This window comes from Pseudophryne corroboree, chromosome 1, assembly GCF_028390025.1.
Source record: "Pseudophryne corroboree isolate aPseCor3 chromosome 1, aPseCor3.hap2, whole genome shotgun sequence".
Taxonomy (NCBI): domain Eukaryota; kingdom Metazoa; phylum Chordata; class Amphibia; order Anura; family Myobatrachidae; genus Pseudophryne; species Pseudophryne corroboree.
The window spans coordinates 1,135,510,288-1,135,537,847 of NC_086444.1; the positions used below are offsets into that span (position 1 = coordinate 1,135,510,288).

General features: G+C 45.0%; 1 protein-coding gene across 3 annotated transcripts in view; it reads left to right on the forward strand.

Moving 5' to 3' along the window:
* CC2D2A (coiled-coil and C2 domain containing 2A) overlaps nt 1-27,560 on the forward strand; it is a 205,272-nt gene that overhangs the window by 63,339 nt on the left and 114,373 nt on the right. For all 3 annotated transcript variants that reach the window (XM_063923787.1, XM_063923779.1, XM_063923772.1), the window contains exons 9-18: nt 354-490; nt 817-948; nt 1,426-1,623; nt 3,508-3,608; nt 13,277-13,417; nt 14,031-14,187; nt 14,999-15,228; nt 16,004-16,181; nt 23,092-23,248; nt 24,861-25,002. In XM_063923787.1, coding sequence (XP_063779857.1) covers nt 354-490; nt 817-948; nt 1,426-1,623; nt 3,508-3,608; nt 13,277-13,417; nt 14,031-14,187; nt 14,999-15,228; nt 16,004-16,181; nt 23,092-23,248; nt 24,861-25,002 — 1,573 coding nt within the window. The remainder of the gene's footprint in view (nt 1-353; nt 491-816; nt 949-1,425; nt 1,624-3,507; nt 3,609-13,276; nt 13,418-14,030; nt 14,188-14,998; nt 15,229-16,003; nt 16,182-23,091; nt 23,249-24,860; nt 25,003-27,560) is intronic.

A 27,560-nucleotide genomic window follows, 5' to 3' on the forward strand; every position in this document is an offset into this window, starting at 1 on the left:
TAATCTGTATTATAGGGGAGGCTGCGTTCTGTACGTGCTGGTAATCTGTATTATAGGGGAGGCTGCGTTCTGTATGTGCTGGTAATTTGTATTATAGGGGAGGCTGCGTTCTGTACGTGCTGGTAATCTGTACTATAGGGGAGGCTGCATTCTGTACGTGCTGGTAATCTGTACTATAGGGGAGGCTGCATTCTGTACGTGCTGGTAATCTGTACTATAGGGGAGGCTGCATTCTGTACGTGCTGGTAATCTGTGTTATAGTGGAGGCTGCATTCTGTACGTGCTGGTAATCTGTAGTTTAGTGGAGTCCTTTGTGTAACATATGCTATCATGTTTTTCCTTTTCAAAACCAGTGCCATCTTCTCAGAAGCTGCCAGAAAACATGCAGCCCAGGTACCTGGAAGATGAGGGTTTGTACGCTGGGGAGAGGCCGAAAGTGTCCCGGACCAATCAGAACCTCCTAGAGAACAGGATTCTCCGGCAAGTCGAGGTAATATTATAATCTAGTCAGTGGAACTATCCTGCACCTAAAATGTTTGGGGATATTACGATTTCCTGATCAGTACTTATATTAAACTGCAAATGAAAACACAGTGAAAGCATGTATTCACACAAATAAGGTATATGTCCTGTTTAGCTTTGTTCTAGGGCACCTCAGTGATCCTCAGTCTATTAAAGAGCCTCTTTAGGATCTGGTTCTGTACCTGTCTAACCCGGCTGCACGCCTATGGTGGAACGTGTGAGCACGTGCGGGCTGAGTAATGTGTGGCCAGCTGTAGCTGCTCTGTCATTATGATCTGCAATTGTCTTTTACAGGGAAAGAAATGGTTTGGGGAGGATGGAAACATTTTAGCATTGGACAATCCTATAAAACCCTCCCCCACGAGACCTCCGTTTTTCTCCCTGGATGAAGGGATAGATCCATCACTGGAGACCCTATACGTAAAGGTACACTGACTGTAACATGTGGCATAATGTTATAAAGGTGATGGATGAGGGATGCGCACATTGTGATCACATTAATCTCTCACAGAGGACACATTGCATCTTCTCTGTCCTCCTTGTTCTTTTTTTCCTCCTCCTCCTCCTTTCTTCCTTCTCCTCCTCCTTCTCCTCCGATTTGACCACACACTTACATTTTACTCATAATGAGTCCTAGACTGAGGATTTTACCTTTCCATAATTTCTGACATATGGAAGGAGTTTCTGTATATTATAAATTATACTATATAGACATTCACCCATATGTCATGTTAAGGATTTAAAAAAAAAATAGGCATTTAAATCAAAATCCTCAGTCTAATTTGACTTCACTGTATATAAACCTAATTTGTGTCCGTCTCCATACATTAGCATACTGTAAGTCCCATATGTATTTTACACCTGGAAAGTCACACATTTGTAACACGTGTGTCTTTCACAAAGGCAAATCCAAACCAGAGACTGAACCATTACACAGAGCTTCAAGGAGAGTTCCAGCTGGATATTGATATCTCCGGGGTCGTCTTTAGCCACCATCCCCTGTTCAGCCGAGAGCATGTTCTAGCCTCTAAGCTGTCCCAGCTCTATGATCAGTATCTGGAGAGGAAGCAGAAGAACCTATCCAGGCTTCTGACGGACAAGGTATGTGTATGTGCCTGCTGGAGTGATTGCTCTATTACTGTATGCAGGACGTGTCAGGCACAGGGTCACACTCACGTTGCAGCCAATGTTACAGCACTTATAGTACTTTTATCTGTTCTGTGCAGAAGCATTCACTAGGTTATAGTGTGAGGCCAGACTTCTGTGCACAACAGCTCCATTATTCCCATGTTTCTCAGAGTGGGAGATGTATCAAGCGTTGGAGAGAGATAAAGTACCAATCAATCAACTCCTAATGTAACTGTCATTTTTCAAACGCAGCCTGTAAAAGCTGATTGGCTGGTACTTTACCTCTCTCTACTGTTTGATACACCTCCCCCTTGGAGATATGTAGTAATACAGTTGTTATCAACTGATATAATATAAGGATTAAGGTTTTGACGTAACAATAAATTAAATAAGTGTTAAAGTCGCCTGTAGCAACCAATCACATTCTATCTATCATTTTATAGACGGTACTTGATAAATGCTACCCGAAGCTTATTGGGCAACTTCCCCACTGGTCCATTTCTCCTGTCTTTCACTGTTTAATACATCACCCTCTTACTTACAGAACATGGAGACAAAGTGAGCTGCTTGTTTCCCTCTCTGACTGGGGAAGACGGTCTTCTCTGGCTGCTAATAAGGCAGCACTGCATGGCTAGGGAACCTGAGCATAGGAGAGAGATAAAGTGGACGGAAATAAAGTACCAGCCAATCAGCTGCTAGCTGCCACGTTACAGGCTGTGTTTGAAAATTACAGTTAGGATATGATTGGCTGGTATTTTATCTCCATCCACATTCTCCTCTCTCCAAGCTTTCAGAAATCTCCCCCTGAGACTGATGTAAGGTTGAAAGAAATTTGGGAAAATGTTGCTCAAAGAAACATGTACAAACCCCCTTCCCCCCCCCCCCCCCCCTACATATATTCATCCATATTCAGGGTTGTGTGCATCACCTCCTAGTAATCATCATCATCATCAGGGAGTATGTGAACCTGCCTTATACTTGGTGCATAATACACACCTCCAAACAGGTGTATTGTCGCTTATGTCCAGCTCTGCAAGGGATGCATGTGTGCGACCTTTGCCTACGTTACAGCCCACGCCTCTTCAGCTGTAAGTGTGTTGCGATGGACATGTGTATGTCTCTGCATTACCCGTGCTCTCATTTCTTCTGTATGTGCGTACTGTGCAAATTCTTCCAAGATACGATCCACAAATGACCGTGTCTTCTACAATGCGTCAGGCCCACTGTAGTAGGGACAGTTCTCCCTTTGTGCTGTAGAGAAGGTGATAGGTTTATGGCCTTGTACACACTGAAGGTATTTTTAATACATTTCTAAGCAGGAATCATTCAAGCTTTCGTTTATTTTAAATGCATTTCGGAAAAAAAGAACAATAGAATTATGGGAGTTAAAAAAATAAATGCTATTAAACAGATTTGCAGTGCATTTATCCATGCGTGTATGCCAAACGCACTTAATGACCTATTAGTCTGCAGTATGTTTGAATCCTATGGAGTATATTTTTAATAATGGTTGAATTTAATTGATTTCCATTGGTTTTAAATTGATCTGAAGTAATGTTGTGCTTCGGGGTCTAAAACACACACTAATGTTTCAAAATGAATATAAAAAATGGATATAATATTTTTCATTGATGCAGCAGGATTTATTTTAAATTTTTTTAAATGATCTGATTACCAGTTGTACTTGAATAGTGTAAAACCAAGCACAGGTGCGCCACCCCCACCGCTGGCACTTCCAAATTGGCGAGATCCACTATTCTGTTTATTAGTCTATTCAATGGATAAGTATATCCTTGTATTGAGCTTTATTATGTTACTTTAGTATGCTTATGTTACGTTTTTCTTGTTTGTGTACAGCTGCATGCCTTGAGGAATGCTGTGCGCAACAGTTCTGGAGGAGGTTCTGGCAGAAGCGCCATTGCTGGAAAAAGCATCTCTGACTATAAGGCAGAAATCAGGTAAGCAAGCTATTCTAACTATAATCATTGGCACTGGCGCACATTGTGCTTTTTAAATTATTATTATTATTATTATTATTAATAATAATCATTTTCTTTTGTTTTAACTATAATTTTTGCAAAACATTTTATGGGCTTAATTCAGACCTGATCGCAGCAGCAAAGTTGTTCTCTAATGGACAAAACCATGTGCACTGCGGGGGGGCAGATATGTAACATGTGCAGAGAGAGTTACATTTTGGTGGGGTGTGTTCAAACTGAAATGTAAATTGCTGTGTAAAAATAAAGCAGCCAGTATTTACCCTGCACAGAAACAAAATAACCCACCCTAATCTAACTCTCTCTGCACATGTTATATCTGCCCCCCCCCCCCCCCCCCCCCCTGCAGTGCACATGGTTTTGCCCATTAGAGAACAATTTTGCTGCTGCGATCAGGTCTGAATTAGGCCCTATGTTCCTTTCAGCTGATTGAATTAGGCTAGAGGGACTTTTATATTAAAGAAAAGCTTGAACCATTAAATATACAAGAAAATGCAGACCCACATTCTCAATACTAAACACTGCTAATCAGAATAATTATAATAACCTCTGCAATATAACATAGAGTAAATTTGAGGCAAAAATATGGTCCACCAACCACAACCAGGTGACCTCATCTGGTGGGTCCTTAACACCAGGGTCGTAACTAGGTAGGTGTGGAGGGGGCACCGCACATAGCGCTACAGGGTAGGGGGCACTATTGGCAGCACTTGTCAATTACTTTCACTTACACCTTCCCCCCCTTATTGAAGCCCAGCATCTTCTGAACGCTGCTGTCTCCTACTCTGACTCCTTCTGTCACTACTGCCTATATAACATTTATGAGCTCAACTTGAGATTCCTTTGTTATTCAGTCACACTGTCCTTTATTAGATTTCAAGATGCTGACATCCAGGATTCGAACCCATTGCTTGTGGCATTGCATTCAGGCAATCTATTTATTGAGCTATCTGCCCTTGCTTAGAACGGTAGATAATCCTAAACTAGAGAATTCTAACTATTTGAAGCTTACCTTGTACTTTTGTTAAAAAATGATCAGCATTGCGGCTGAGCAGATCTATGTAGTGTGTGGCTGCAAGAGATTGGATGTGTGGTTGCACAGTCACTACATAGATCTGCTCAATTGCAATGCTAATTTTTTTTTTTTTTTTACAAAGTACCAGTCGCTTCATATAGTGTTCATAGTTTTTAGGCAGGATCACATAGCTCAATGAGTAGGATGTTTAATTAGAATTCAACAGGTTATAGGTTTGTGTTATTTAATATAGTGTATTGTAACTGAATAACAACGAGTGCATGGAAAAAAAATGGGGAAGAGGGGGCGGGCGAGCGCCAATTCTTTCTCTGGCACAGGGCACCAAAATGTCTAGTAACAGCTCTGCTTAACACTAAGGTACAAGTCCAGGGGACGGAACCCCCCCAGGTCAGTACAGGTCGACCGCCTCAAGGCATCACACTAGTGAGAGTTTTAAGTGTTTAAAAGTGTTACATAGGTGAGAGGTAATAAATAGAGTTACCAGATTAAGTCTTAAAGTCGTACTTACCAACTTTCCATACCCACCGTGAGAGTGTTTTCTGTACCCTCCGGGAGATACGGTAATGTCACGCAGAGGGAACAGGACCATGATGATGCGTTTCACTGAGAAGCGCATTATCGCAATCCAGATTCTGCCCATATTACTGGGAAGTAGGCGGAATGCTGGAGGGTGACCTGCTCTACCAGTGATCCTGAAAATTCATGAGTCTAATGGATTTCCCATGACCGTAGGCAAGTATGGGTAATTGATAATTTCTCTATCGTCCTAAGTGGATGCTGGGGTTCCTGAAAGGACCATGGGGAATAGCGGCTCCGCAGGAGACAGGGCACAAAAGTAAAGCTTTTACAGGTCAGGTGGTGTGTACTGGCTCCTCCCCCTATGACCCTCCTCCAGACTCCAGTTAGATTTTTGTGCCCGGCCGAGAAGGGTGCAATTCTAGGTGGCTCTCATAAAGAGCTGCTTAGAGAGTTTAGCTTAGGTTTTTTATTTTACAGTGATTCCTGCTGGCAACAGGATCACTGCAACGAGGGACAGAGGGGAGAAGAAGTGAACTCACCTGCGTGCAGGATGGATTGGCTTCTTGGCTACTGGACATGAAGCTCCAGAGGGACGATCACAGGTACAGCCTGGATGGTCACCGGAGCCACGCCGCCGGCCCCCTCACAGATGCTGAAGCAAGAAGAGGTCCAGAATCGGCGGCTGAAGACTCCTGCAGTCTTCTTAAGGTAGCGCACAGCACTGCAGCTGTGCGCCATTTTCCTCTCAGCACACTTCACACGGCAGTCACTGAGGGTGCAGGGCGCTGGGGGGGGGGCGCCCTGGGAGGCAAATGAAAACCTTTAAAAAGGCTAAAAATACCTCACATATAGCCCCAGAGGCTATATGGAGATATTTACCCCTGCCTAAATGTACTAAATAGCGGGAGACGAGCCCGCCGAAAAAGGGGCGGGGCCTATCTCCTCAGCACACGGCGCCATTTTCTGTCACAGCTCCGCTGGTCAGGAAGGCTCCCAGGTCTCTCCCCTGCACTGCACTACAGAAACAGGGTATAACAGAGAGGGGGGGCAAAATAAATGGCAATATATTAATATAAAAGCAGCTATAAGGGAGCACTTAATCATAAGGCTATCCCTGTCATATATAGCGCTTTTTGGTGTGTGCTGGCAGACTCTCCCTCTGTCTCCCCAAAGGGCTAGTGGGTCCTGTCTTCGTATAGAGCATTCCCTGTGTGTCTGCTGTGTGTCGGTACGTGTGTGTCGACATGTATGAGGACGTTATTGGTGTGGGGGCGGAGCAATTGCCAAATATGAGGATGTCACCTCCTAGGGGGTCGACACCAGAATGGATGCCTTTATTTGTGGAATTACGGGATAGCGTCAACTCGCTTAAGCAGTCGTTTGCCGACATGAGGCGGCCGGACACTCAATTAGTGCCTGTCCAGGCGCCTCAAACACCGTCAGGGGCTGTAAAACGCCCCTTGCCTCAGTCGGTCGACACAGACCCAGACACAGGCACTGATTCCGGTGGTGAAGGTGACGAATCAACCGTATTTTCCAGTAGGGCCACACGTTATATGATTTTGGCAATAAAGGAGATGTTACATTTAGCTGATACTACAGGTACCACTAAACAGGGTATTATGTGGGGTGTGAAAAAACTACCAGTAGTTTTTACCGAATCAGAAGAATTAAATGACGTGTGTGATGAAGCGTGGGGTGCCCCGATAAAAAACTGCTAATTTCAAAGAAGTTATTGGCTTTATACCCTTTCCCGCCAGAGGTTAGGGAGCGCTGGGAAACACCTCCTAGGGTGGACAAAGCGCTAACACGCTTATCAAAACAAGTGGCGTTACCCTCTCCTGAGACGGCCGCACTTAAAGATCCATCAGATAGGAGGATGGAAAATATCCAAAAAGGTATATACACACATGCAGGTGTTATACTACGACCAGCTATTGCGACTGCCTGGATGTGCAGTGCTGGGGTAGTTTGGTCAGAGTCCCTGATCGAAAATATTGATACCCTGGACAGGGACAATATTTTACTGTCGTTAGAACAAATAAAGGATGCATTTCTTTATATGCGTGATGCACAGAGAGATATCTGCACACTGGCATCACGGGTAAGTGCTATGTCCATTTCGGCCAGAAGAGCTTTATGGACACGACAGTGGACAGGCGATGCGTAGAGGAGTTATTTGGGGTCGGTCTATCGGATTTGGTGGCCACGGCTACGGCCGGGAAATCCACCTTTCTACCTCAAGTCACTCCCCAACAGAAAAAGGCACCGACCTTTCAACCGCAGCCCTTTCGTTCCTTTAAAAATAAGAGAGCAAAGGGCTATTCATATCTGCCACGAGGCAGAGGACGAGGGAAGAGACAGCAACAGGCAGCTCCTTCCCAGGAACAGAAGCCCTCCCCGGCTTCTACAAAAGCCTCAGCATGACGCTGGGGCTTCGCAAGCGGACTCGGGGGCGGTAGGCGGTCGTCTCAAGAATTACAGCGCGCAGTGGGCTCACTCGCAGGTAAATCCCTGGATCCTGCAGATAATATCTCAGGGGTACAGGTTGAAATTAGAGACAGAGCCACCTCGCCGTTTCCTGAAGTCTGCTTTACCAACGTCCCCCTCAGAAAGGGAGACGGTTTTGGAAGCCATTCACAAGCTGTATTCTCAGCAGGTGATAGTCAAGGTACCTCTTCTACAACAAGGGAAGGGGTATTATTCCACTCTTTTTGTGGTACCGAAGCCGGATGGCTCGGTAAGGCCTATTCTAAATCTGAAGTCCTTGAACCTGTACATAAAGAAGTTCAAGTTCAAGATGGAGTCACTCAGAGCAGTGATAGCGAACCTGGAAGAAGGGGACTTTATGGTATCCTTGGACATCAAGGATGCGTATCTCCACGTTCCAATTACCCCTCACACCAGGGGTACCTCAGGTTCGTTGTACAAAACTGTCACTATCAGTTTCAGACGCTGCCGTTTGGTTTGTCCACGGCACCTCGGGTCTTTACAAAGGTAATGGCCGAGATAATATTTCTTCTTCGAAGAAAAGGCGTATTAATTATCCCATACTTGGACGATCTCCTAATAAGGGCAAGGTCCAGAGAACAGCTAGAGATGGGTTTAGCACTATCTCAAGAGGTGCTAAAGCAGCACGGATGGATTCTGAATATTCCAAAATCCCAATTAATGCCGACAACTCGTCTGCTGTTCCTGGGGATGATTCTGGACACAGTTCAGAAAAAGGTTTTTCTTCCCGAAGAAAAAGCCAAGGAGTTATCTGACCTGGTCAGGAACCTCCTAAAACCAGGAAAGGTGTCTGTACATCAATGCACAAGAGTCCTGGGAAAAAATGGTAGCTTCTTACGAAGCAATCCCTTTCGGCAGATTCCATGCAAAGGGATCTGTTGGACAAATGGTCAGGGTCGCATCTTCAGATGCACCTGCGGATAACCCTGTCGCCGAGGACAAGGGTATCCCTTCTGTGGTGGTTGCAGGAGGCTCATCTATTGGAGGGCCGCAGATTCGGCATGCAGGATTGGATCCTGGTGACCACGGATGCCAGCCTGAGAGGCTGGGGAGCAGTCACACAGGGAAGAAATTTCCAGGGAGTGTGGTCGAGCCTGAAAAAGTCTCTTCACATAAGCATTCTGGAACTAAGAGCAATCTACAATGCTCTAAGCCAGGCGGAACCTCTGCTTCAAGGAAGACCGGTGTTGATCCAGTCGGACAACATCACGGCAGTCGCCCATGTAAACAGACAGGGCGGCACAAGAAGCAGGAGGGCAATGGCAGAAGCTGCCAGGATCCTTCGCTGGGCGGAGAATCACGTGATAGCACTGTCAGCAGTATTCATCCCGGGCGTGGACACCTGGGAAGCAGACTTCCTCAGCAGACACGACCTTCACCCGGGAGAGTGGGGACTTCATCCAGAAGTTTTCCACATGCTATTAAACCGTTGGGTAAAACCAATGGTGGACAGGATGGCGTCTCGCCTCAACAATACACTGGACAGGTATTGCGCCAGGTCAAGAGATCCGCAGGCAATAGCTGTGGACGCGCTGGTAACACCTTGGGTGTACCAGTCGGTATATGTGTTTCCTCCTCTGCCTCTCATACCAAAGGTATTGAGGATTATACGGCAAAGAGGAGTAAGACTAGTGGCTCCGGATTGGCCAAGAAGGACTTGGTACCCGGAACTTCAAGAGATGGTCACGGACGATCCGTGGCCTCTACTTCTGAGAAGGGACCTGCTTCAGCAGGGTCCTTGTCTTTTTCAAGACTTACCGCGGCTGCGTTTGATGGCATGGCGTTGGAATGCCAGATCCTAAAAGGAAAAGGCATTCCAGAAGAAGTCATTCCTACCTTGATAAAGGCAAGGAAGGAAGTCACCGCGAAGCATTATTGCCGTATTTGGCGAAAATATGTTGCGTGGTGCGAGCAGCGGAGTGCTCCGATGGAGGAATTTCAACTGGGTCGTTTTCCTACATTTCCTGCAATCAGGATTGTCTAGGGGTCTCAAATTGGGATCTATTAAGGTTCAAATTTCGGCCCTATCAATATTCTTCCAAAAAGAATTGGCCTCAGTCCCTGAGGTCCAGATTTTTATCAAAGGAGTACTGCATATACAGCCTCCTGTGGTGCCTAAGGTGGCACCGTGGGATCTAAATGTAGTTTTAGATTTCCTCAAATCCAATTGGTTTGAACCACTAAAGAATGTGGATTTGAAATATCTCACATGGAAAGTGACTATGTTACTGGCCCTGGCTTCGGCCGGGAGAGTATCTAAACTGGCGGCTTTGTTTTATAAAAGCCCTTATTTAATTTTCCATTCGACATAGGGCAGAGCTGCGGACGCGTCCGCATTTTCTCCCTAAGGTGGTATCAGCGTTTCACCTGAACCAGCCTATTGTAGTGCCTGCGGCTACAGACGACTTGAAGGACTCCAAGTTGTTGGACGTTGTCAGAGCCTTAAAAATATACATTTAAAGGACGGCTGGAGTCAGAAAATCTGACTCGCTGTTTATACTGTATGCACCCAACAAGTTGGGTGCACCTGCTTCTAAGCAGTCGATTGCTCGTTGGATTTGTAACAAAATTCAACTTGTACATTCTGTGGCAGGCCTGCCACAGCCTAAATCTGTTAAGGCCCATTCCGCAAGGAAGGTGGGCTCATCTTGGGCGGCTGCCCGAGGGGTCTCGGCATTACAACTCTGCCGAGCAGCTACGTGCTCAGGGGGAACACGTTTGTAAATTTTTACAAATTTGATACCCTGGCAAAGGAGGACCTGGAGTTCTCTCATTCGGTGCTGCAGAGTCATCCGCACTCTCCCGCCCGTTTGGGAGCTTTGGTATAATCCCCATGGTCCTTTCAGGAACCCCAGCATCCACTTAGGACGATAGAGAAAATAAGAATTTACTTACCGATAATTCTATTTCTCGGAGTCCGTAGTGGATGCTGGGCGCCCATCCCAAGTGCGGATTATCTGCAATACTTGTACATAGTTATTGTTAACTAATTCGGGTTATTGTTTAGGAAGCCATCTTTCAGAGGCTCCTCTGTTATCATACTGTTAACTGGGTTTAGATCACAAGTTGTACGGTGTGCTTGGTGTGGCTGGTATGAGTCTTACCCGGGATTCAAAATCCTCCCTTATTGTGTACGCTCGTCCGGGCACAGTACCTAACTGGAGTCTGGAGGAGGGTCATAGGGGGAGGAGCCAGTACACACCACCTGACCTGTAAAAGCTTTACTTTTGTGCCCTGTCTCCTGCGGAGCCGCTATTCCCCATGGTCCTTTCAGGAACCCCAGCATCCACTACGGACTCCGAGAAATAGAATTATCGGTAAGTAAATTCTTATTTTTATATTTGTAAGAAAAGAACTTCAAAGTGGGCTGGGCTTTAGTATTGTACTCTAGCAATACTACATATGTCCTACTTTTACTCCATGACTATCCGACCCAAAAAGGCAAAATTTTTATTTTGTTTCTTTCTTTCTGGATTTTAGTAATTTTTTTACAGATCTCCAAAAGAAACAAACAAACCAAAAAAAATATTTACATCCTTTCAATGAACGTTTACATTCTCTATACAATTGTACTACAGGTTGAGTATATCATATCCAAATATTCCGAAATACGGAATATTCAGAAATACGGACTTTTTTTGAGTGAGAGTGAGATAGTGAAATCTTTGTTTTCTGTTGCTCAATGTACACAAACTTTGTTTAATACACAAAGTTATTAAAAATATTGTATTAAATGAACTTCAGGCTGTGTGTATAAGGTGTATATGAAACATAAATGAATTGTGTCTATGTACACACACTTTTTTTAGTGCACAAAGTTATTAAAAATATTGGCTAAAATGACCTTCAGGCTGTGTATATAAGGTGTATATGTAACATAAATGCATTCTGTGCTTAGACTTGGGTCCCATCACCATGATATCTCATTATGGTATGCAATTATTCCAAAATACGGAAAAATCCGATATCCAAAATACCTCTGGTCCCAAGCGTTTTGGATAAGGGATACTCAACCTGTATAACAATATCTGCTTTCCACACCGCGATGGCACCAAAATAGTTTCACATGTCGTCGTTTTTGGCGCCAAGATAATCCCATTGTTCCTGCAAGGTTTTAGTCCAATCACATTACTGATTCCAGGTTCTCTTAAACACCATGCATGTGGTGAGAAGAAGTGGTTTCATTAAATAAATGTGTTTAAGAGACCCCTCTATTGGAAATCATGCATGAAATGTTTATTATATATTCATTCAATATTTTAATAAAATCTGTCCTCTTTTTGGGCCTTATTCAGATGTGGACAGAGGTGCAGCGTATAGCACAAAGTACCGATGATCTGTATTTTGTGCATGTGCCGTACCTGTATTGTGCAAGTGCAGTATGGGTCTCCAACATCCAGTAAGACTCGCTATGAAATCAGACTGTCAGACTGATAGATTGTCAGATTCTCACCACATGCATGTTGTTTTAGAGATGCTAAAGTACACAATTCTTAAACAATATAGGGAGAGATTTATCAAAGCTTGGGGAAAGAGGTAAAGTACCAATCAGTCATCTCCTGTCATTTTATTCCAACTAAGAGCTGATTGGTGCTTTATCCCTCTCCACTTTATCTCTCTCCAAGCTTTGATAAATGTACTCCATAATCTGTTTATTGTTAGTGTTATTAACAAATAACTAGCTAATATGTTTGGTATCAACCGGACATAGGTTTGCTGAGCAAAACATTTTACCCCTTTTTACCCCCTTAGGAGCCGAATTTTAAAAAAAAATCCCTATTTAGTAGGTGGCTGCAAGTAACTGTCACAGTTTCCAGACCACCCAGCAGGTCACATGTTCCAGGTCACCCGGCAGGTGCACAGGGAGAGTTCACCAGCTGTCACATTTCCCAGAGCACAATGGTGATGCATTGTAAATGGCAGGCTGACCTTTTGCGACATAACTCCAGAACTAAGCAACCAGTTACTACGCCAATATAATTTTTGAAAATCTATTGTCCAAGAACTTTAGTTTGATATACGATGTGCCCTGTTCAGACAATGGTATTATAGAAATGTCACTTATAAAAGTCTTCCTTCTGCTATTAATATATAGATGAAGGTAAATTTACTGTGCGAGACACAATTAAATACAGACCCAAACACCAAATAAAGGTGGTGATTCAGTTTAATTGAATACAAACCTTTGTTGTCTTCCCCTATTTAAAGATCAAACGGGTACCTGCTTTCAGGCTACAGACCAATTACTAATATAATTTAAATAACATGAAACGGCCACTGCAGCCGCACTAGTAATAATCACAGTATCCGCATGAGAGGTTAGGGAGCACACAGCCAATCACCGGTATCTGCCAATTATCCTTATCACTTTGTATTTTTCACCAGGCACTCAAATATAAAATTACACTATATGTATTTTCTTAAATGCACTTCAAGAGAGGGGTAATTATTTATAAAGACAATTGTGGAGTGAAAATGTCACACATTAAACAGTAGAAGACTTTTTGGGTACCTACTGTATATATTAGTGATTGTTGTTATTATTTGTTGTTTTGTTTCTTAGACAAACCAGAAAGTTTCGAGATGCAGAGCAAGAAAAAGACCGAATTCTTCTCAAGTCCCTCATAAAAGTTTGGAAAGAAATAAAATCCCTGCGAGAATTTCAGATGTGCACCAACACCCCCGTGAAACTTTTCTTGCGAAAGTACGTAGTAATGACCTCTTCTGCTTTAGCTGCAGGAGACAAATTGTACTCTTGGTTAGCTGGGTATAGCATGGTGTAATCAGTATTTGTGCTGATTGTGTTACTTTGAATCATCGGTTGAAAAACACTCCCAAAAAATTGTTAGCATTTTCTCCAGTATTATTACTATATAGTTATTTTTTTTTCTCATTGTCTACCATCTAATATAATAGCCTGGGAGAGGCAGTTATCGGCGTGATTCCGGTGAGTCGGCCCGATGTTTGAAAGTATCAATGATTTAACAGGAAAAAACAGGTTGATTTTGCCTTTTAAATTGTTGCCACCGGTGCTGGGATTCAGAGTAGTGTTGGGATTCTGACCGCAGGCATCCAGACCCATGGAATGCTGACCGCTTCCCATTTAAACGCACCACTTCCAGATTTTTTACATATCATCGGTCCTCAAATGCTGCTATAACTTATACTGTAGTGTGCCGTTTAACAAATTAAATTGGATTGGTTTCACATTGTCTATAGTGGTCAAGACAAACAACTGAAATCTCACTGTTACCACTCAGCCCCAGACATGTGCAGATCCTTTGTATTCCTTAAACTAAACTGCGTCTTGTCTTTAGGGAAGAAGTAAATAAGAAAACTGACAAGGAAGCGTATGAAGCTGAGATTCAAGCTGAAATAAATGAACTAACGGAAGATCATATGATGGACTATGACAAGAATTTAAAGCAATACAAATCTGATCTTCAGCAATGGAAATCTTGGAGAAGGGCACAGGTATAAAGATCTAAAGTTTAGTCTCTTCTAAAATGTTATCTTTATCCCTTTATACTGTATATTTATTTTCTTTATATTTTTATAGTATGCTCACAGCCAGATGTCTTTTCTATATTCCTCTTATTACTTTTACTGTAGCACATATAGTTTGCTTTTTGTTTGTGCTTTGTTTGCCTGCCATACGCCTTCCTCCTCTGCTTGGGTTTCTCCGCCCCACCTGCCTGCTCTGCTCCCCTGCCTCCACACCCGCACTCTTCATGTCTGGACCTCCCTGCTCACATGCCTCCCCTACCCATGCCTGGATTGCTATTCTGGTCTGCTTCTACTGTGCATGGATTGTCATGCCCACATTCTCCCCCACCCTGCCTTTATCCACCCTGCCTGTTCTGCGATGCCAGCCTGCTACCCACCATACAGCCCTACGCCTGCCCCATTAGTTCCTGGGATTCCCTGCTCGCCTGCCCTGCTGTCTTGCTCACCCGTCCTGCATGCATGTCCGTCTGCCTCTCTTGCGTGCTCTGACCATTTCTCCTGTAAATCTTTTCACTCCCACCGTGATCCTCTATCTGTACTGCGTTCTCATTCTCCCTTTTTCTATCCCATTCTAACAATTACTATGGTGATAGGTTACTTCCTTGTTCCACATCAGTGAGGATCACCTGCAGCCAGCAGCACAATGTACTTGTGTGGGTCTATAAGCGGAGTACTGGCTCATCCTTAGGACCCATAATCCAGTCTCACATTGCCATTTATTAGTATAAGTAGCTTAGAATCATGGTGATTTTGTTAATATATTTTAAATGGAAAACAGAAGCTGAAGAATAAAAATAGAAAGGAAGGTATGGAAGAAGATGAAGCAGACGCTGGCTACATGCGAGAGCCACCCACCAAGCCCATTCCACCAGCGCAAGTAGACATACAGGATGTAGAACTACAAGTCCGTGACAAAGCTGCAAGCATCAGGAGAAGACCGGGAGAACCTATACTTCATCCTGAGCTCACCCTGTCAGCAGATGTCACCCCTAACAACATGTGCCCCAGGTAACGTGTGCAGTCACTGATACCAGTGTATGAATGCTATAGCAGCCAAAGGAATGCCGCGAGGCTCCAAGAAGCACGAGGCATGAGGCACATGATGTCTAATATTTCTAATTCTGGCTTTTGCCCCGCCTCCATCATGCACAATGGGAGTAACATAACCAGGAAGATGCCAAACTCATCTCCCCTCACCGTTGCCGCAATCCGCGGCCTTGTAGTGTGGGGAACACATGGACTACAATACATGGGCCTGCCAGCTGATATAAGTGCCATGTTAGGAGAGGGGAGGCAGGGAGACAGATGGGAGGAACAGGATAAGAAAGGAATCCTGCCGGTCTGGCCAGAGCAGCTAGAACCCAGCGAATTACTTATCCAGAATACTTGTCAGTAATAATATACTGTACGGTAGAGTGCTCCTCATAGTGTGCAGTAGTGATACCCATTATAAGCGCTTTACATTAGATTTCACAATTTATACAGCTATGATATATATTAGTGTGGTATATACATATATAGGCTTTATTTTTCTATTATATACTAATCTATACACAGAAAGTGGAATCAGGGAAATTGCTGACAATGAATATCAGCAAAACATCCCTGAGTAGGGGGAATGGGGAAAGCTCTGGACCTTTCGTACACTTGCATAGTGTTCTGCATACCAGGCTTTCACAACAGATAGCGGTCGATGGGGGGTTGTATATTGTCTTTTGTTTTTTTATCAGTACGCTTTTTGAATTAAAAATGTAAAAGACATATGTGGTTTACATCCCCCCAGGGCAGAAGCATTAAGACGTGCAGATCTGCAGAAACATTCACTGTTCATCAAGATCCTTTTCAACAACAAAGAGGTTTCCAAAACTGTGACAAACCGACTGGGATCAGACTTCAGAGTCCACCTGGGACAGATCTTCAATCTGCAGATATTTAGCTGGCCTGAGAGCATACAGCTACAGGTACTAAGGACCGTACACAATACACACACTTACACCCAATCTCCATGTAGCTGGCCTGAGAGCATACAGCTACAGGTACTAAGGACCGTACACAATACACACACTTACACCCCATCTCCATGTAGCTAGCCTGAGAGCATACAGCTACAGGTACTAAGGACCGTACACAATACACACACTTACACCCCATCTCCATGTAGCTAGCCTGAGAGCATACAGCTACAGGTACTAAGGACCGTACACAATACACACACTTACACCCCATCTCCATGTAGCTAGCCTGAGAGCATACAGCTACAGGTACTAAGGACCGTACACAATACACACACTTACACCCCATCTCCATGTAGCTAGCCTGAGAGCATACAGCTACAGGTACTAAGGACCGTACACAATACACACACTTACACCCCATCTCCATGTAGCTAGCCTGAGAGCATACAGGTACTAAGGACCGTACACAATACACACACTTACACCCCATCTCCATGTAGCTAGCCTGAGAGCATACAGCTACAGGTACTAAGGACCGTACACAATACACACACTTACACCCCATCTCCATGTAGCTGGCCTGAGAGCATACAGCTACAGGTACTAAGGACCGTACACAATACACACACTTACACACCATCTCCATATAGCTGACCTGAGAGCATACAGGTACTAAGGACTGTACACAATACACACACTTAAGGGCCCTACACATATAAAGATCCGCCGCCGAGCTGCCTGACGGCGGATACGGCCGACGGGCGACCTGGCAGCGGGGGGCAGTGACGGGGGGAGTGAAGTTTCTTCACTCCCCCTGTCACCCAGCTCCATTGAAGTGCAGGCAAATATGGACGAGATAGTCCATATTGGCCTGCATGCACAGGCGACGGGGCACCAGCGATGAACGAGCGCGGGGCCGCGCATCGTTCATCGCTGGTGACTCCACACTCAAAGATATGAACGTTATCTCGTTCAATAATGAACGAGAGCGTTCATATCTTTGAGGAATATCGGCCAGTGTGTAGGGCCTATAACACTCCATCTCCATGTAGCTAGCCCAGGAGCATACAGGTACTAAGGACTGTACACACACACTGAGAGCATACAGCTACAGGTACTAAGGACCGTACACAATACATACACTTACACCCCATCACTATGTAACTGGCCTGAGTGCATACAGCTACAGGTACTAAGGACCGTACACAATACACACACTTACACCCTATCACCATGTAGCTGGCCTGAGTGCATACAGCTACAGGTACTAAGGACCGTACACAATACACACACTTACACCCCATCTCCATGTAGCTAGCCTGAGAGCATACAGGTACTAAGGACTGTACACAATACACACACTTACACCCCATCTCCATGTAGCTAGCCTGAGAGCATACAGGTACTAAGGACTGTACACAATACACACACTTACACCCCATCTCCATGTAGCTAGCCTGAGAGCATACAGCTACAGGTACTAAGGACCGTACACAATACACACACTTACACCCCATCTCCATGTAGCTAGCCTGAGAGCATACAGGTACTAAGGACTGTACACAATACACACACTTACACCCCATCTCCATGTAGCTAGCCTGAGAGCATACAGCTACAGGTACTAAGGACCGTACACAATACACACACTTACACCCCATCACCATGTAGCTAGCCTGAGTGCATACAGCTACAGGTACTAAGGACCGTACACAATACACACACTTACACCCCATCACCATGTAGCTAGCCTGAGAGCATACAGGTACTAAGGACTGTACACAATACACACACTTACACCCCATCACCATGTAGCTAGCCTGAGAACATACAGCTACAGGTACTAAGGACCGTACACAATACACACACTTACACCCCATCACCATGTAGCTAGCCTGAGAGCATACAGGTACTAATGACTGTACACAATACACACACTTACACCCCATCACCATGTAGCTAGCCTGAGTGCATACAGCTACAGGTACTAAGGACCGTACACAATACACACACTTACACCCCATCTCCATGTAGCTAGCCTGAGAGCATACAGGTACTAAGGACTGTACACAATACACACACTTACACCCCATCACCATGTAGCTAGCCTGAGAGCATACAGCTACAGGTACTAAGGACCGTACACAATACACACACTTACACCCCATCTCCATGTAGCTAGCCTGAGAGCATACAGGTACTAAGGACTGTACACAATACACACACTTACACCCAATCTCCATGTAGCTGGCCTGAGAGCACACAGCTACAGGTACTAAGGACCGTACACAATACACACACTTACACCCCATCTCCATGTAGCTGGCCTGAGAGCATACAGCTACAGGTACTAAGGACCGTACACAATACACACACTTACACCCCATCTCCATGTAGCTGGCCTGAGTGCATACAGCTACAGGTACTAAGGACCGTACACAATACACACACTTACACCCCATCACCATGTAGCTAGCCTGAGCGCTTACAGCTACAGGTACTAAGGACCGTACACAATACACACACTTACACCCCATCTCCATGTAGCTGGCCTGAGTGCATACAGCTACAGGTACTAAGGACCGTGCACAATACACACACTTACACACCATCTCCATGTAGCTAGCCTGAGTGCATACAGCTACAGGTACTAAGGACCGTACACAATACACACACTTACACCCCATCTCCATGTAGCTGGCCTGAGTGCATACAGCTACAGGTACTAAGGACCGTACACAATACACACACTTACACCCCATCACCATGTAGCTAGCCTGAGAGCATACAGGTACTAAGGACCGTACACAATACACACACTTACACACCATCTCCATATAGCTGACCTGAGAGCATACAGCTACAGGTACTAAGGACCGTACACAATACACACACTTACACCTCATCACCATGTAGCTAGTCTGAGAGCATACAGCTACAGGTACTAAGGACCGTACACAATACACACACTTACACCCCATCTCCATGTAGCTGGCCTGAGTGCATACAGCTACAGGTACTAAGGATCGTGCACAATACACACACTTACACACCATCTCCATGTAGCTAGCCTGAGAGCATACAGCTACAGGTACTAAGGACCGTACACAATACACACACTTGCACCCCATCTCCATGTAGCTAGCCTGAGTGCATACAGGTACTAAGGACTGTACACAATACGCACACTTACACCCCATCACCATGTAGCTAGCCTGAGTGCATACAGCTACAGGTACTAAGGACCGTACACAATACACACACTTACACCTCATCACCATGTAGCTAGCCTGAGAGCATACAGGTACTAAGGACTGTACACAATACACACACTTACACCCCATCTCCATGTAGCTAGCCTGAGTGCATACAGGTACTAAGGACCGTACACAATACACACACTTACACCCCATCTCCATGTACCTGGCCTGAGTGCATACAGCTACAGGTACTAAGGACCGTACACAATACACACACTTACACCCCATCTCCATGTAGCTAGCCTGAGTGCATACAGCTACAGGTACTAAGGACCGTACACAATACACACACTTACACCCCATCTCCATGTAGCTAGCCTGAGTGCATACAGCTACAGGTACTAAGGACCGTACATACTTACACCTCATCACCATGTAGCTAGCCTGAGAGCATACAGGTACTAAGGACCGTATACAATACACACACTTACACCCCATCACCATGTGGCTAGCCTGAGTGCATACAGCTACAGGTACTAAGGACCGTACACAATACACACACTTACACCCCATCTCCATGTAGCTAGCCTGAGAGCATACAGGTACTAAGGACCGTACACAATACACACACTTACACCCCATCTCTATGTAGCTAGCCTGAGTGCATACAGCTACAGGTACTAAGGACCGTACACAATACACACACTTACACCCCATCTCCATGTACCTGGCCTGAGTACATACAGCTACAGGTACTAAGGACCGTACACAATACACACACTTACACCCCATCTCCATGTAGCTAGCCTGAGTGCATACAGCTACAGGTACTAAGGACAGTACATACTTACACCTCATCACCATGTAGCTAGCCTGAGAGCATGCAGGTACTAAGGACCGTATACAATACACACACTTACACCCCATCTCCATGTAGCTGGCCTGAGTGCATACAGCTACAGGTACTAAGGACCGTACACAATACACACACTTACACCCCATCACCATGTAGCTAGCCTGAGAGCATACAGGTACTAAGGACCGTACACAATACACACACTTACACACCATCTCCATATAGCTGACCTGAGAGCATACAGCTACAGGTACTAAGGACCGTACACAATACACACACTTACACCTCATCACCATGTAGCTAGCCTGAGAGCATACAGCTACAGGTACTAAGGACCGTACACAATACACACACTTACACCCCATCTCCATGTAGCTGGCCTGAGTGCATACAGCTACAGGTACTAAGGATCGTGCACAATACACACACTTACACACCATCTCCATGTAGCTAGCCTGAGAGCATACAGCTACAGGTACTAAGGACCGTACACAATACACACACTTGCACCCCATCTCCATGTAGCTAGCCTGAGTGCATACAGGTACTAAGGACTTTACACAATACGCACACTTACACCCCATCACCATGTAGCTAGCCTGAGAGCATACAGGTACTAAGGACCGTACACAATACACACACTTACACCCCATCTCCATGTACCTGGCCTGAGTGCATACAGCTACAGGTACTAAGGACCGTACACAATACACACACTTACACCCCATCTCCATGTAGCTAGCCTGAGTGCATACAGCTACAGGTACTAAGGACCGTACACAATACACACACTTACACCCCATCTCCATGTAGCTAGCCTGAGTGCATACAGCTACAGGTACTAAGGACCGTACATACTTACACCTCATCACCATGTAGCTAGCCTGAGAGCATACAGGTACTAAGGACCGTATACAATACACACACTTACACCCCATCACCATGTGGCTAGCCTGAGTGCATACAGCTACAGGTACTAAGGACCGTACACAATACACACACTTACACCCCATCTCCATGTAGCTAGCCTGAGAGCATACAGGTACTAAGGACCGTACACAATACACACACTTACACCCCATCTCTATGTAGCTAGCCTGAGTGCATACAGCTACAGGTACTAAGGACCGTACACAATACACACACTTACACCCCATCTCCATGTACCTGGCCTGAGTACATACAGCTACAGGTACTAAGGACCGTACACAATACACACACTTACACCCCATCTCCATGTAGCTAGCCTGAGTGCATACAGCTACAGGTACTAAGGACAGTACATACTTACACCTCATCACCATGTAGCTAGCCTGAGAGCATGCAGGTACTAAGGACCGTATACAATACACACACTTACACCCCATCTCCATGTAGCTGGCCTGAGTGCATACAGCTACAGGTACTAAGGACCGTACACAATACACACACTTACACCCCATCACCATGTAGCTAGCCTGAGAGCATACAGGTACTAAGGACCGTACACAATACACACACTTACACACCATCTCCATATAGCTGACCTGAGAGCATACAGCTACAGGTACTAAGGACCGTACACAATACACACACTTACACCTCATCACCATGTAGCTAGCCTGAGAGCATACAGCTACAGGTACTAAGGACCGTACACAATACACACACTTACACCCCATCTCCATGTAGCTGGCCTGAGTGCATACAGCTACAGGTACTAAGGATCGTGCACAATACACACACTTACACACCATCTCCATGTAGCTAGCCTGAGAGCATACAGCTACAGGTACTAAGGACCGTACACAATACACACACTTGCACCCCATCTCCATGTAGCTAGCCTGAGTGCATACAGGTACTAAGGACTTTACACAATACGCACACTTACACCCCATCACCATGTAGCTAGCCTGAGAGCATACAGGTACTAAGGACCGTACACAATACACACACTTACACCCCATCTCTATGTAGCTAGCCTGAGTGCATACAGCTACAGGTACTAAGGACCGTACACAATACACACACTTACACCCCATCTCCATGTACCTGGCCTGAGTACATACAGCTACAGGTACTAAGGACCGTACACAATACACACACTTACACCCCATCTCCATGTAGCTAGCCTGAGTGCATACAGCTACAGGTACTAAGGACAGTACATACTTACACCTCATCACCATGTAGCTAGCCTGAGAGCATACAGGTACTAAGGACCGTATACAATACACACACTTACACCCCATCTCCATGTAGCTGGCCTGAGAGCATAAAGATAGAGGATGGAGAAAAAAAGTAAGCTAAACACACTATACCCATGCACAACCAGTAGGAAGCATAGAGATATGGTACCAATTTATCCAGAGCTTTAAGGGATAGGGTTCTAGTAGGGAGGGCAAAATTAAAATGAATCAGAAGTTCGGCATGCCAAACCTTTAAAGTATCTGAAACAGCCACAAGGAGGAAGTTTGTGGCAAAGTCGAGCAGGTAACCAAAGAAGGTCAGGTAAAGGAAAACCAAGGAGATCACATTCCAGATCCACCCAAGGTTTCTAATGAGGGGGGAGAACCCTATCACTTAGTTGAGAAAGCAGAACTGCCCAGTGGTTCTTGGTCAGATCAGGAGGGATGAGATCCCCCTGTTTATGGTCCAGTATAACACTTAGTAATATGTTCATGAATATATGCATAAGTTCTAGTAATAAATACACACACAGGAATATTTTGAAGTAAGAAGTACTCTGTATTGGAATGGTCGCATTACTGTGTGTTGTTCATACGTTGAGTAAATAGAAGGCAACACTGCGTTACACATGCAGGGCAGATACAGTGCTAGCAGTTGGCTGCAGCATCTCCTTGCTTCCTCCCTCTAGGTATATGAAACACGGGGACATTACCTCGCTAACCTGCTGGCTGAGGTGTTCCTCCCTATTCCTGAGACCAACATGCTAACTGGGCGAGCTCAGATGGAGGAAATTGAGTTTAGCAGCAACCAGCGAGTGATGTACGATCATGAAGGGGTCGGCAGTGGTACGTATGCAGGTTTTCTATTACACAGTAGGGTACACGGTAATAATTATTACAAAGTGTCACTAATTAGACCTTTATTTTACTATACAAATGGCTCTGTAGCCCAGCAATGAGAGTGTGAGTAGGTGGCTGAAATGTAATGTTAATTATTATTAGATCTACCAGCATGGTATAAACCACTCCTTTTAGAATGTGTGAGGCTGCCTTTCTACAGTATAACACAGCCCTGTACGTCAGTTAGGTCTCGGATACGGGGGCCACACACAGGGCCGGGACTGTATAAAAAGTAAAATAATCCCAGGTTCTGAGGCTAGGTTCTGTTATGAGAATGTCTCAGTGAGAACCAGATTTACCTCCCCTCCCAGAACTTTTCACCCCTTTCAGGGTTTCCAATGGATTTCCCTGCTGCATCCCGCCCACTTCATGGGCGAAAGGGGCACGATGACCCGATTCAACAGGTGTGTGGGGGTGGGTGTGTATGTGTGGGTGTGTTCAAACTGGATAAAAATGGCTGCAGTGGCCCTGAAATACAAATATCAGCTTCAACATCCATGGAGCCTGTATCAGCTGTGCTTCTAATAAAATCTGTATGTGTGATATACAGTTCTGGAATTAGTAGTCTTTTTAAAGACATTTCACTACAGCCTGCTAAACATGAACTTTCTTCCAGAAACACCTACTTGTATCCTGTGACCACAAAATAGTTCAAAACTTAGTTCTGTATGTGCCCCCCCCATAGCTCTTTTTGCCCCCTCCATATCGCTCACCCCACCTCCTCCATATAATTCTCACCAGCACCCCCATAGCTCTTTCACTGCACCCCTCCATAGCTTTCACTGCTCCTTCCATAGATTTCACCGCCAAATCCATATGACTCTCAATACCCCCTCTATATCGCTCTCAATGCAACCTCCCAGATTTTCTTTGCCTCCTCTATATTTCTCATCGCCACCTCCACAACTCTCTTACTGCTTCCACCATAGCTCCCAAACTGCTGCTTGCCTCCATACGTCACTGCCAACCCACAGCTCTTTGTCACCTGTCCCTCCATAGCACTCACTGCTCTTATTGCCCACTGCATAACTCTCACTGCTCTGCCCATATACCTCAATGCCCTTCCATAGCTATCTCTGCCCCTTTACAGTGCTCAATGCCTCCTCACAGCTTTTTCTGTCCCCTTACAGATCTCGCTGACCCCTTCATATCTCTGTCATTGCCCCTTCCCTCCATATCTCACTGCCCCTCCATAATTTTTTCACCCCCCTCACAGCTGTCTTTGCTTCCTCACATCTGTCATTGCCCTCTACATATCTCACTGCCCCCCTCACCTCTGTATCTCACTGCCGCCCTTCACTTCTCTCACTGCCCCAATGTCAGCTCCTATGTTGCACAGGTGGAAGTGAAGTGAACGTCCTTTGTGTGTGTAGGGTTTTAGAGTAAGGGGTGCCTAACTTCTCTTCGGATCGCTCAGATACCTATTGAAGGAGTCCGATTTTAACCTCGCCCCCATCTATGCGCCTTTATCTTCATTACACCTGCACTGTATTGAAATAGAGAAAAATAATGAATTGACCACCAAAATCCACTATAACATTCTTTCTTCTGTTTTTAGATGTCCCACTGTCCTTTGAAGCTGACGGTAGTAATAGGGTGACTCTGCTGACATCTGGAAAAGTGTCTTATTGTGTTTCTTGGGCAGTTGGGGAAAACGGCGTGCCACTGGCTCCTTCACTACAACACAGCGCTGCCAAACGGTAAGCCAGTGCCACCAACATGAAATTAAAGATCGCAGATTGCATGTGTTTTACATGTTGTGCATAGTGCCTACTGTAACATTTAACAGAGTCTTTTCAGGTTTATTTTAAACCTAAAATGTGTGCGGTGTGCATGAAAGCCTTTTTAGACTTTTTAGTAATAATGTACAGAGGACTGTAGACCTGAATCACAAAGATGGACGCACAGTCAAAAGTCAGACAGGGTCATAAGTCAGACACACAAAAAACATTTTTAACCCAGATTTGGTGAAATTCGTCCCCTCGCGGTCTCGCCACGCTTCAGGCTCGGTGTCTCACTCCGCTACACTCGCCACAACTTTACTAAAAGGTAATAGTTTGTGACATGGATAGTAAATGAGGCAAAAGTTGTAAAAAACACAGAAAAGCAAAAAAAAAACAACAATTTTTTTTTGTGTCTGACTTTTGACCCTGTCTGGCTTTTGACTGTCGACCATATAGTGTCTAATTAATGACTGTCTATCTTTTAACTGTCTGTCTATAGACAGGAACCCATAAATTATAACCTCTGCCAAAATTTAGATAGAAGACAATTAAAGGCTTGCAGTATGATCTTTGGCCCTCATTCCGAGTTGATCGCTCGCTAGCTGCTTTTAGCAGCCGTGCAAATGCTAAGCCACCTCCCACTGGGAGAAATGTGAACGAAAGGATCGCAGAGCGGCTACAAAATATTTTTGTGCAGCTTCAGAGTAACTCCAGACCTACTCCTAGCTTGTGATCACTGCAGACTATTTAGTTCCTGTTTTGACGTCACGAACACGCCCTACGTTCGGCCAGCCACGCCTGCGTTTTCCCAGGCACACCTGCGTTTATATCTGACACGCTGGCGTTTTTACACACACTCCCCGAAAACGGTCAGTTACCTCCCAGAAACGCCCACTTCCTGTCAATCACTCTGCGGCCAGCAGTGTGAATGAAAAGCGTCGCTAAACCTTGTGTGAAACTGCATCGGCTGTTGTGAAAGTACGTCGCGCGTGCACATTGCGCCGCATAGGCATGCGCAGAAGTGCCGCTTTTATACCTAATCGCTGCGCTGCAAACGAAAACAGCTAGCGATCAACTCGGAATGACCCCCATTGATATATGTTTAGCACATAACATAGGCAAAGGGCATATATTCTGTTGCTGCATACTCTGGAGTCGCTGGTTAAATATTTAGTTTTAAATAATCATGAAACTATGTAAGGAAAATACATACTATCTGAGATGAGCTGGATAACGGCAGGTGGCATGACTTCATGGACAGTACAGAGAATGATAAAAATTCCTGTACACAATGGAAATACAAGTTTTGAAGTATTGAAGGTAATGGCCGGACTGTACAGCTGGTAAGAACCCAAGTCTTTCCCTTCCCCAGTTGTGCATGGAAGCCTTTATTTGTGAAAAACGAGTGTTCTTTGCTGTGTAAAATTATTTTTCAAACAATGCTCATTTTGTTTTACTAAGTGGGTGTGGTTTGTTGCAACCAATAGGACGCAGTCACTATCAACTATTACACTTACACCAGGGTCAGAGATGATGCAAGTCGACCAATCAGGAGTCTGCGTTTGAAACGTTTAGACAGCCATGTTAGTCTCAGTTTGCGATTACATGCCCACACCTCACCCTCACTGTCTTTCATGTCCTCTTCCTGCCATTCTGCACCCATTGCAGCCATTGTCTCGGCACCCTAGTTGCAGTCGACTTTGTATAATAAGCTGTAGATTCCTAAAAGTCGTGGACACGCAAAGTGAAAAATCACTTAAGACTGATTAATGCCCTGAGTTACTAAGAACATGCTTATGTACTCTGATGAACGCCGGTCTCTAAAATCACTAATGGTCATTGTTCCTTTTTTATCAGGCAGGCCACTATCTGTGACCTTGGTCCAGCAACAGTGTGATTGGTTAATGACTGATCTATTGTATCTTCCTAGCATTAACAGATTGCTGTGCCGTTTTATCACCTGATCATTATAGGGCGCTTCTGCAGGAGTGAGAGAACCCTTAAACTGGAAACATTTACACATATTGGGCCTCATTCAGATTTGGACATAAATGCAAGTTGCAGCTTTTTTTGGCTGCAGCCTACTTTATTTTTATAGTCCGCATGTGTGTCCTTTCAAGATGGATGTCTCTCTTTATTTTTCTTGGCATGTTGCACCATGGCCTGAGCAGCGCTCTATACTGGCATCAACCCCTGAGCGTGTGACGTCATGACATAACACTTCTGGGATGGGGCTGCTGGCTGTAGGAAGTAGAGCTCTTTAGCAGCGCTACTGGCACCCTGTAAGCCACATGCAGGTGGCAATGCTGCTCCCCCAGGACCCTGCTCTCTGGCCGACGCCTATACAAGGGTCCCAAAGTACAGCAAGGGTGTGTTGACCCAAACTGCGGCCAAGATGGCCTCTTAAAATACATATATTGGTCTGGAGGTAAGAGAAAACGGCTAGGGCTGTATTTTAAAAGCAGGTTTACAGGACACTTTAAAAAAAAAAAAAGTATGTTTCCTACTCTGTTAGGAAGGGGAAGGCTGCCCAT